Source organism: Leptinotarsa decemlineata, unplaced genomic scaffold (assembly GCF_025532065.1).
Source record: "Leptinotarsa decemlineata unplaced genomic scaffold, Ldec_3_MD MMD2_P_RNA_scaffold_6, whole genome shotgun sequence".
Taxonomy (NCBI): Eukaryota; Metazoa; Arthropoda; class Insecta; order Coleoptera; family Chrysomelidae; genus Leptinotarsa; species Leptinotarsa decemlineata.
This window is the reverse complement of record NW_027412533.1, coordinates 4,733,503-4,746,503: the sequence shown is the minus strand read 5'-3', so window position 1 is coordinate 4,746,503 and position 13,001 is coordinate 4,733,503. Positions and strand designations below refer to the sequence as shown.

The 13,001-nt window shown below is 31.5% G+C and overlaps 1 protein-coding gene across 3 annotated transcripts in view; it reads right to left on the bottom strand.

Annotated features, from left to right (window-relative positions):
- Window positions 1-12,439, bottom strand: part of LOC111504403 (breast carcinoma-amplified sequence 3 homolog) — a 32,773-nt gene extending 20,334 nt beyond the window's left edge. The window contains exons 1-2 of one of the 3 annotated variants that reach the window (XM_074169855.1): window positions 11,159-12,439; window positions 4,019-4,322 (exon numbers count right to left, since the gene is read on the bottom strand). In XM_074169855.1, coding sequence (XP_074025956.1) covers window positions 4,019-4,303 — 285 coding nt within the window. In that variant the 5' untranslated portion in view covers window positions 4,304-4,322; window positions 11,159-12,439. Of the gene's footprint in view, window positions 1-4,018; window positions 4,323-9,769; window positions 9,931-10,256; window positions 10,545-11,158 lie in introns of those variants that run through there. The other 2 variants (XM_074169854.1, XM_074169853.1) reach the window with 2 other exon arrangements.
- Between the last annotated feature and the right edge of the window lie 562 nt (window positions 12,440-13,001).

Here is a 13,001-nt window from a genome sequence, read left to right as displayed (position 1 = left end):
GTTTGATGAATATAGCAAAATATAGCACAAATAAAAAGATTCACCCCCATGATAGGAGTATCAAATGAAAGGGTGTGATGAAAAGAATACGAAAAATAATATGTTGTCACTCTAAATCCAATATAGCAGAACACTTAAGATGGGCTAGTTTTTTATGGGTTTCTGTGACATGGGTATCAAAAGAAAGAATTTGGTTAAAAGAATATGAACATGATGTCATTATGAATCCAATATGGCGGACTGGTCGAGATCGCGGAATAGTTTTTTATGCACCCAATGATATGAGTATCAAATTAATAGTAGAAAAAAACAATTTCAAGTACAAGCTTCTATTCACAATCCCTTAAATAAAGAATATAAACTCTATAAGGTTTATAGTGACATAATTTCTGGTGCCTAAATAGCAGCCGTATTCTGTGATTTTTCCAAGGCATTTAATCTTGTTGATTATGGAGTCATGTGGCGGAAGCAGAAACATTACCGATATGGGCATATATGCATTAGATGGTCTGAATCATACTTATTGCATCGAAAGCAATTTATGAGACTTTCGACAGACTCCAGTGTCAAATCAAAGCAGGTATAATGAAATAAATTGATGAATTTGATTTAATTTCAGTTGTTCTTCTTTACATTGCTTGTAAATGAAAAGTGGTGCCAAAAATGTTTTTATTTACTAATAATTTATTTACTTGATAACACAAATTATTTCCTTTATAACAATGAAGTGTATTTTGATTCTCATTCTACACGACCAAGTGCAATGGGAAAGTTAACAAAATGACCTTTTATTTTCTGACAATTGAAATCTCTTAAAAAATACAAACTATTCATTCAGTAAAAATTTTCAAACAATCAAATGCTAGTAAATTAAAGTTACCTGAGTGAAATTTCGAATAGGCTACTTTAGCTAATTAAAAAAATGTGTACTTACTTATTTTGACATGTATATTACAAATCCGAAAAAAAATTGGGGCTCTCCCTAATTTTTTTGCTCAATGGAATCTATAAAATCACAAGTATTTATTCACCACATCACCTTCACACCTTATTTCACCTTCTCTGGCAGTTTTCAGCATTCCTTTAAAAAACCTGATTCAACAATGGATTCATTTTCTGGTGACATTCCTTCATTGTAAGGTTATATACTAGTGACATTACAGACATTACACAAAAAGCAGCTCCGTCAATTAACAACGTTTTTTTATTGAAAAAAAATTAGTATTAAACTGAAAAGTGTTAAAGAAGGCAGAATAAGATGTGAAGGTGATGTGAATTAAAACTTGTCAATCAATAAATTATTTATTTAATCCCGTGGAGCTTATAAAGTTATAGGACAAGTAATTTGGAAAAAAATCCTATAAATGAAATAAAACATTGAGAGTTACACTAAACATGGAGAGTATGAAATTGAAACTAAATCAATTCTAGGAATTCTTGAATTGAGTAAGGACACAGATCTATCAAGACTTTTTTTAAGTTGTCTTTTAGTTGTATAAGTTGGCAGACTACTTAGATTGTATAGGAGAAAGTCGTATAGGTACAAACCAAAAGTATTTGGTACTGTTTTGGATAATTCCAGGTTTTTGAAGGGCGTGTAAATGTTATCTTTTTTCCTTGTATTGTGAGTATGAGTATTACTATTTCTTAAGCTCAAGAACGAATATGCCAGTAACTGTTAAAATTTTGTATTCTTTGAAAAAAAAATTGGCCTTAAGTGATCAGGTGGACAGCCCACGAGACATCTTAGAATGCACTTCTGAGACACAAAAATACTTATGTACCGCTGGGGTATTTCCCCAGACAATAATTCCATAGGATTTCAGCATGGTAGTATTTAAGGAGATGGTTCATACTAAGAGCACTTTTCAAGTTTCTTAATTGATAACAATTTGAGTTCAAATTTTTACTTAGTTCAGTACAGTGAGATCTAAAAGACAGGGTGGAATCGAAGAATACTCCTAGGAATTAAATATCTGTTACTGTATAGTAGTAATCTTTATTATAGGATACATCCTAATCTTACAAGACATAATAACTAATTAACAATTTAAATTTCCACAGTGTCAAAAATATTAATAAAATTCAAATCTGTATATAGATAATAACAATAATGAAGATAAACTAAATAAAAAGATAATAATAAAAAATATACAATTCATAAGACCCAATGTTGAAAACCAATATTGATATAGTAACATACATATAATATACATATTTTCCAACTAACTAACGCTCTAGGAATTCCAATAATTTACTTTTAAACCCTGTTACACTATTTTCCTCTTTAATGGCATTTGGTAAATTGTTGAATTCCCGTAGTCCTTTGTAGAATAAGTTTTTCGTTCCGCCACCAGTGTGAGTTCTATATATGTGAAAATTATTATAAGATCTTGTCTTATGTTCATGTATTTGATTATTGAAAAACAATTATGTATCAATCATACTGTTATTTAAATTTATATTCAGAGTCAGTATCTTTTTTTATTTTAGTTTTGATGGGTATGATATACTGTATATAATTAGTTTTACTGGAGTCTAGTAACAAGGATCTTTTAAAGGACAAAGCAGATAACTGTTTGACTAAATTTGTGATTTTTAGTTGTAGTGATTCATAATCTTTAGCTTTAAGTAGTAGAGTGGAGTCATCTGCATATAATGTGGTAGAAGTATCTGATAAAATCATGGGCTCAATGTAGATCCTTGTGGGATTCTTTAGTGCATTAATATCCATTGATGATTGATTCAAGTACGAGTCAAACCAATCATAGGTAATACCTCTGATTCCGTACCTATACAACAAGTTTAGTAACATGCCATGGTGAATGCAGTCAAAAGCACGGCTGAAATCGCAAAATATTCCAGTAGGGCTCTCACCACCCTCAATGGCTTCAATAATCTCCTCATAGAAATATGTTATAGCTGTCACTGTGAAGTGTTTCGAGCAAAAACCATGTTGATTTTCATCAATTATTTATTACTTATTTAAAAAGTTCGTAAGCTGTCCAATTATTTTTGATATTACAGAGGATACTGATAGTGGTCTGTAGTTTTTGATATTTTCAGGCTTCCTTCCTTCAATATTGGAGTAATTATAGTCGTTTACAGCCTAGATGGAAATTTTTCTTCTGCAAATGATGAGTTTATAATATGAGCCAATGGGGCAAGTGTGTGAGGTCCTTCCTATCTCTTTAATGACAGTTCCAGAGATTGCATCAAAGCCACTGAGTAGTTTGTTTTTTATAATTTTTAGGAACATTTTTTTCATCTACATGAGTAATAAACATGCTATTTGTTTGAAAATGGTTTTTAGGATATTATACAGGAATAACTGGATTAAATATGTTGTTTATGATATTTTGAGGCGTTATTATTAAAAAGTCATTAAATTTGTTTACGATTTTTTGATGGATTATCCAGAATGTCATTACCATCTTTTATTTTCATTTGAATATATTTTTTTTTCACCATTTACCTCATTTATAACTTGCCATGTAGCTTTGTTTTTGTTTGTAGAGTTATTTATTTTATTGGAATAAAATTGACTTGTATCTTTAACAAGTGACCTATGTTTTATACTAGCCTCTTTATATAGATTTTCTGCTTAGAGGTGAGATCTTTTAAGCACGTTTAAATTTTTCAGATAGACAGATGATTCACTTTATTAGTGACCCATTGTTTGTTGGATTTGGATCTGACTTTATCGTTTCTATTTGGACAGTTTGAATTAAAATTACATTCGAATATCATACATTAAAGTATCATAAAATTTACTCAAATTTACTATTTTAATGCAAACTGTGTTTCTCTATGGTTTGTATTGTGTAAAAAGAAGGCTGAAAGTTGCAATTCTCGAAACTTCGGAGGGCTGTAACTCTGGAAATAAAAGAGAGCACCGAATTTTTCTTTTGGATCTATAATCTACACTTGAAAATACGTTGAATACACATAACTTTTTTTTTAAATCGGCGGGTGTAGTTTACTGTAACCACATTCAATACCATTTCAGTACACTCACCTGTACACCTGTAGTGTATCCCAAAGCCAATATCACAGCAGGAGACCCAACTTTCTCAGTTTCGTAAGTCTTGTCCAAAAAGATACCTTTTGAGTCGAAATGTTCGAAGCTAGCCCATTGGATCTGATCTTTGGTATCGACGAGTCCAGTGTTTGCCGTCGGGACTACTTCGTTAATGAATCCAGCAACGCTGTCTAGAATGGTATGATCCGTAACGTGATGGGGCGTTACAATGTTGAGCCCTGAGTTCGACCGAGACCTCGAATGGTTTGGTGAATCGGACATAATTAACGGGATTTTTTTTCTGAAAGAAAATGCAGTAGAGGTGAGGACATAGATAGATAGATAGATAGATAGATAATATATTTGTCTCTTTAGGTTGTTCTTACATGAGATATGTCAAAAAAAAAGAAAAACAAACAACAAGTACAAACACATTAACAATAGTCAATTTTACATAAAAGTTAAAACATATTGGATGGATACATATTAAAAACAGTACATATAATGCATACTACATAGATGAAAATGAATAAATATGTGATGTGATCTGAGTATGGGATGTAAGTGAAAGTCGTTTTTCTTTCTCGTATCGTATCTGTGGTACTCACTGTTTTTTTTAAGTTTTCCTTCATTTAAAAAGGTATACGTCAGTAATTTATACAAATAAATAGATGTGAATGTTGAAACATTGTTATTTGTGAAGGTGTTCCTACAAGATTCTCTGTAGTCTAAATCATATATCATTCTGATGAACTTTTTATGTATTCCAAAGACTCTGGATGTTTCTGTGGACCTTCCCCATACTATGATGTTGCAGCTGATGGTGCTATATACCAGTGCATAATATAAATTAATCAAGTAAGGTCTATGAACATTTGACTTGAGTGTATAGAAAGCATAATATATTTTATTTAGTTTTTTGCAAATAGAATCTATTTGGTTGTTAAATGAGAACTTGTAGTCTAGTTCCATACCTAAGTACCGTGCCGACTCTGATGTGTTTATTTCAATATCATCAATATTTATTGTAAGTATATCTGGAGAAAGTATTTGAGAGAATTTCAAATAAGGAAAAAAAGCAAATTTAGGCAAAACAAGATAACTAGCTCGTTGCAGAGAACTAGGTAGAACCTTTGCAAGATCTGCTTACTTTGCCTTTGTAGACACACATATAAGATATGGCATTGCCTTCTGGGGAGTATGTAGCAAACTCATGCTGCAGGCTGTTTTTGTTTTACGGGGCAAAGTTCCAAGAACACTGCAAACCATAATTCATTGAACAACGAATTCTAACAATAACCTCTATATTCATTCTTAAAAAAGCGAGTCTGATTCATAAAAACATAGCTGCTCTTGATGATACAAACGAACCGTACTATAATACACACCAAGCTAACTTGATCAGACTTCCCCTGCCCACAACAACGATGCTAAACGATCAATGGAATAAAGATTCCATGCACCTGAAGAGTTACTCTTTGAATATTTTCAGGAAAAAATTAAGTGACATTTCAATTGATAAAGCCTTTTATGATTTGGATGAATTTTACAATAATCACTCTTTTTATGAATTATAGGATTTACTATAGTGTCTCGCTATAATATAACATATATTTTTAAAGAAAATTTTAATTTGTATAGTATTTATATGCTCTGTAGAAATGTGTTTACATTCTATTTTATATAGATAAGATTTTAGGTACTACTTTTATACTAATTTAACATAGTTCGGTAACGTTTGTCAACAAGAACTTTTTCTTAGGGCAATGAACGCATATACTTCTTAATTTTTTTAGATGGTTTGTCCGGTAAAGAATGTATATTTAGCTTTTGTTGCAATTACTGCATTCATTGTAATTCATTGTAGGTTTGGATAGATACCTGCTCATTTTTTTGTTTCATTGAAAATTTCAATATTGAGCTATTGGTGGGATGGTTGAAGTTTTGGTTTTCATGAATGGATCATTTGACACACTCAATCGACAGCTATATAATACGGAAAGATTGATTTTCACTGCTTATTGTGTAACCCGTGCTAGGAATCGCACGTTGAAAGATAAGATATCGTTAATCCTCAGCTCGCACAGGTTTCGGTTTTTGAGGGTATTCGTTCTTGGGGGGGGGGACAGCCCCCGGAAAAATAGATTTCAACAAATATTTTGTTGTTGTTTGAAGAAATAAGCAATGAATAATATGGGATATTGAATTTCATATGTTGAAGTTATAACATGACATAATTTCAAGGCACCTGAAGATATCCTTCTGAAATATTTTGGGAGAATAAAAGCAGTTCAAACATTTAATGAGCTATAGATTTTTGTAGACATTTTATATTTTATTTTAAACTTTTAACAATTTTTGTAATAGTTTACATTCAATTTCCGATTTATATTTATGTTTGTCTATAGAAGATTACATTTCAACATAAATGTTGAACTGTTCAAGGTTTTTTTTCAGATCAGAACTGATAATTTAATTAAAAGGGTATTTGTGATATACTGTTTGGAACCTTTGGTGTAGTAATGAATATTACTGGAGTTTTTTCCCAACACCAAATCGTTATTTTTACACCTCGACACGTGTTTCGATCACCAAGTGATCATCTTCAAGAGGAAGATAAAACTAATAACTACTCAAAACTAAAGCTACTTACACTAATCAGGTACATCATACAGGTAGGTAATCAGTAATACCACCCATACAAGTGTACCACCCTAAATTAATTTTACAATTGGCCTTTCTATTATTTACAATATGTCCTTATGTATGTTTAAATGTTACAGCTATATATAGAACAATTTTCAGCTATATAAAATTAGTTTCACAATATTGCCTATCTAAATATATTTACAATGTGTCTTTTTGTAGTAATCAATAAACCCAACAATATTATTTCAACAGGCTATATAGTGTTGGGAAAAAACTCCCGTAATATTCATTTAAAAGGGTATTGATAACAAATAAAAAATTAATATTGTAATGTTCTGGTGTTTATATTTGTCAGTACTTAATTATATGATAATAAACTTAACTTTGAAGTGTTTCCTTTCCAAGGAGGACATTAGAAAAATACATGATATTGTGAAATTCACAAGTTTTATATAAATTTCTATATTTTCCCCAACTTTTGGTAATGAATCATATCCTCTTTTCTAGACATCTTCAAATCATATATCTTAATTGAAGTTCAACTTCTTTATCATCTTATCTCCCAAATTAGGAGATTTTCAATATAGAATATATTAGTAGGAGCTAAATAAAAAAAAATCTGTACACTTTCATTGATTTGCTCACATATTTAATAATTGAGAAATAAATGTTATTTACATTAGCTGCGTTTTTTGCCACGATTCTCAAACCGAAAAATCATTCCTACTGTTTTTATGTTCTTCAGAATGGAGTACTGGAGGAACTCGAAGTGAAAAATTGTCAATATGCTTGTCAAAAATTTTAATTCTGTCAAGAATAATTTGTTATTATACTGATAGACTGCTAGTTATAGACACAAAAAAAACAACACTTTTGAACAAATGAAGAATATTGTCCATCAAGACACTGAATAAGTTCTTCTAAACTTTTCTATGCAAAACCACATGAATACATTAACATTAATATCCTAATATTTGTTTGTTTACTGTCCATTCTAATCTATTGACAGACAGTTCATTATTCAAAAAAGGTTGTGTTGGAAATATCACTTTTTTTTAAATTTAAATAACATCACCAGTTCTGATCTATCTCTTCTATTATGTAGTATCACCATATTTGAAATCATCCAGATATCCTCATAGGGATGATCACCAATTTGCAAATTCAATCTAAACGATTTATGTCTTAAAAATTAATTTTGAATATCTTTACGAACTTATTAATATGAAGACAATACAACACACACACAGAAAAAACCAGCGGATTATAACTGAAGAGTTTACTGAAAGTTCCTTGAATTATGCAGCATACAGTCTAAGATGTTGTATAAATTGCGTGCAGTAGACAGTATGGATATGTGGGATATAAAGGGTAATTGAAAAAAAATCCCAGATTCTCGATGTTATCAATTTGTTCAGAAATGAATCATTTAATTCATAGGTAGAGTTTGTTGAAAATTGAGGCATGCTCCTTCATAACAAACAATTCATACAGGTTTATAACATCTTGCTGAAGTTTGACATCATCCTTAAACAATACATACTATCTGAAGGTAAAATTAAATAGAAGAGGACAAAAATAAGAACACTGCGAAACTCACCAAGTAATTAGAGTTGCACCATCTGAACACTTTGTAACTAGACATTACAATTTCATTCCGATAGATTAGTGAGTTAGTCAAAATGTAGTTACCATTAGTGAACCTATGTATGTGAAATTCAACTGTTCTTCCATTCATCTGGATAAACTATATTTGATAATGATTGATTGAAGATCATCATCAATGGTTTACTAGAAGTATGAACACATCTCAGTAAAAACCTCTTCTAGGTACAAGTCAAAATAAGAAATATTTATTGTAGTAAAGTTTCTATAATATTGCTCATCAAATAAATGGGAAATGACTAGTGAAAAAGTGATGTGAATTATTTTTCAATTGACTGATCGACTCAAATATCGTCCAATTCTATCACATATGACTGAATTACAATGGAACTCAAATGCGACAAAAGTCCTAAGTTTTTAGTCATAAAATTATTGTCGACTAAAATTAACTTCTTCTACTTCTACTTAAAACTTGTGACTTAATAGATAGATAGATAGATAATATATTTGTCTCTTTAGGTTGTTCTTACAACATGAGATATGTCAAAAAAAAATGAAAAACAAACAACAAGTACAAACACATTAACAATAGTCAATTTCACATAAAAGTTAAAAACATATTGGATGGATACATATTAAAAACAATACATATAATGCATACTACATAGATGAAAATGAATCAGCCACACTTTTGAATAAAATCGTCTAAAGTATAAAATGCTCCTTGGATTAAGAACTTTTTCAGTGTATGTTTAAAAGTTTTTATTTTTGTTTCCGATTTCATGCTTTCAGGCAATAAGTTGAATAAATATGCCCCTGCATACAGAGGTGATTTTTTGTGATGTGATATGAGTATGGGATGTAAGTAAAGTAATTTTTCTTTCTCGTGTCGTATCTGTGGTACTCACTGTTTTTGTTTAGTTTTCCTTCATTTAAAAAAGTATATGTCAGTAATTTATACAAATAAATAGATGTGAATGTTAAAATATTGTTATATGTGAAGGTGTTCCTACACGATTCTCTGTAATCTAAATCATATATCATTCTGATGAACTTTTTTGTATTCCAAAGACTCTGGATGTTTCTGTGGACCTTCCCCATACTATAATGTTGCATCTGATGGTGCTATATACCAGTGCATAATACATTTTTAAACTTTTATGACTTACAGCTGGTGCATGAATTTACCTTGAAATTCATTGAGAGATTTTGATAACTTATTTCTTGTATACAGAAAATTAGATATTATGCTCTTTGTAATGAAACTGCTACGAGTATGATTTATAATTATTGCATTAATAAAAATTCTATGAATCCTAATAATAACTGTCTAGATGTCAGTGTCCCTTCAAAATTTAATAGGATATTACTTGGCAATAAAATACTTGATATGGTTTGTAACGATTCTACACTTATCTTCATACTGTGCAACATGAATGTAATTTTTCGATTAGTGATGTGATTACATTAAAAACTCTACTTCTTAATATTTACATTAATGCCCAATCTCCCTCCACCACGTCAAGCCCCACTTCATCTATCTCAGTGGACATTTTAACCCTTCGAATCAATTAAAGTGACCTGAAATCTCAATATCTTTGGAGAAGAAGCAGTGAACTTTACACTTAAACCAACATAAAATAACTACTCCTCCAAAAACCAAAAAATTATATAAAAAACCTATCAAGTCCAAGACATGGTCAACACTTTTTACGAATTTTTTGTTCTTGAAAAAATGGATGACTGTTGTTGGAACAGGGAGACAACTCAAAATCGAAAACAATCCACAGCTGAAAACAGCTGATTTTGAATATCAACAGTATCAACACTGAAAGTTATCAAACAAAGCAAACGAACAACAAAGGGTGTGGGTTAGGTGATTTTGAAGGACACCATTATGCAAAACCAGTAATTTGACAAGCTCGAACCTCTACGGATGCAAGTTCATTAACAAGGCTAGACAATAAAAAACAATACTTACATGATTTTCAATGGAAAATTTGCATTTTAATCCTTTCCAACACAAAACTGCGTCATTTCTCTACCGACCAGTGATTGACGTCATTTTGAAATAATTCGCAACGAACTGTACTGTGGCAACTTGCAGAGGTCTGGTCGATTGTTTTTCTAAAATGTTAACTTCCCCTGATTATATTTTAATCAATATATTTACAGAGGAAAGCCAGTTTACGCGAAAAATACATTCACTTATAATTTACACAACACAACAAAATTGTCATAACACCACTGACAGAAATCAGCTGATTGGCCTCTCCGAGAAAACAACAACGCAGGACCGCACCGAACGAAATTGACGTCCGAATAAATAACTCAGTTTCATGATACAATTACATTACATTTAAAACAATAAAGTTATTGATCTTTCAGAACAAGACATCGATTCAATTTTTGCATGATCTTCCTCAAATCGCATTTATTTGAGTATCAATAAATGGTTTAGGTACTATATGTCACAGAAGAAGAAATAACTTATATTTTACATCATTCACTTATCTAAATGCAAGATGCATATTTCTATCATCATTCTGCATTTTCAGTGGGTGCATAGATAAGTAACTCTTTTGGCCACTATTATGTATTGATTAACAGCTATATACTCTTATATCGAAATGGTACAGAGGACAAGGTAATTGAATGAAAAATTAAATGGTCGTTTGAAACTTTACTTGAATAATATTGAAAGCAAACAACACTAACATGGATCGACCTTTTTTGGGTAAAAAAACTGATTTTTTTCCTCCACAAAAAATGACTTTCGTTGAATAACTAACATGGAATTATCAGAAACACCAAACCAATCGTTGTCTACAGAGTTTTTACAAAACCTCAATACGAAAATGTAGTAAATTGCTTACAACTTACCTTGAGCATCAAATGTATCAGCAATTTTCTGCCAGCACAATTATAATTAAACAAACAAGGATATTTGCCAAGACGGAGAAACACGTGGCGAGGCACTGGCGTGTTTCTTCTTGTACGCCACGAGATATGACAAAGAGACGTAGTAAGGGCCGGAGGGCGACTGCCCGTTCACTTCTGTGAACATTGGACCAATTGTTTACATAGGGGAAACGCGGACGGGACAGAGGTCCGCGCCTCGTCTCTGCCAGACGCCCATTCTGTGTGCATTGTTCCTTGGACCATTTGTCAGGACACAGGTCGGTGTCTCGTGTCTGCCAAACGTCTAGACTGTGTACATTTTAAGACGATTTCAACAGGTGATCTTCATAAGAGCGAAATAGTGTATCGGTTCTTGAACGCCCATCTTTGACAAAATAATAAATATGATTTCGTTTCAATTTAGGCTAAACAAGTTCATTCAATCTTGAATGGTAACCTCTCAATGTAAAATATTTTTTATTTCACCTCAGCAAGTGAGTGTCATCAGCAAAGAGTGTGCATGTTCATATGTTGACAACTTCTCTTAAGGTAATCATAGCACATTGAAATTTAGAACTCTCTGACCTACATTGAATACACATACTAATATTTCTAAGAATTATCTATATAGGATGACTTAAAACGAGTAACAATGATCTATGTATTTTACGAGATAGTTTATGGACTAATGACGAAAAAAAATCTAAATAAAAAAATCGACAGACGATACGATAGCAAATCTTGGGAAAAACACTATTTTAGTTAGAAACACTGACATGAAAATTGTAATTTGTTGTAACGATGGTGACCCTGATAACTCATATAAAACACATAGGAACATAAATTATTTACACAGGATCATTGATTGATCCCTCGTGCTCTTAAGATATCATTATTAGTTTTTCTATCAGAATCATTGTGATTCAAGTGTTGAAAATTACTAGCACATCATCTCTAGATCCGACACTGAACTGTACCCCCACTAGAGTTCAGGGATACATTCCCCACCTTTCAGTTCGTTTTCGATTTTGTAACAGCTACGCCACACAAACACAGCAGAAATGTTTGTCGATGAACAAAGGAAAAAATTACTATTACTAGTAGTTTCCTAAACTCAATATCTATTTCCACTACAATCAATCATGTAATCATTAGTTCACTCGATATGACTTGGCCAACTGAGACTGATTGATGAACCTATAGTAAAGAGGCGTAACCTGAATCATTTATGTAGAACACAATTGATAATAATGCTACCCGACACGACACACGTCTGACCTTCTGACGATTTCATTTAATTTTTTATGCCAAATATTTTGCTAGTCATTGTGGACGATTTTAACCGGCCTTCTTGAAGTATCAGATACGGTATTAGGTATTGGTGTTCAATGTTCAGACATGCTTTTTCCCAGGCGTGACAAAAAATTGATCATAGCCAGTAGTGTGCAGGTTTGATGATAGTGGCGTATACCTACTCGTATACCATTTACGTGGCGAATTTTATTTAAAGAAAAGTTTATATGAGTATTTCTGTGAATATTCTTGTTGAATCAATCGTTTATGTTTCATAATCCAATGGTACAAATATATACTTTCATGGTAATAACATCCCCTCAACAACTTAACCTCACGTTATTCCACATACCTAATCGTTATAATTTTAAAATAAAACTATGTTTGAAAAAAAAACAAACTTAAGGTTATTCTGTAGTTTGAAAAATGTAATCCAAAACAAAACCTATTTTTTTAATTTACGATGAACTGGAAGTGCATGTCACATGTCACTGACAAAAATATTTCGGTGCTTGAGAACTTGAAAACTCAC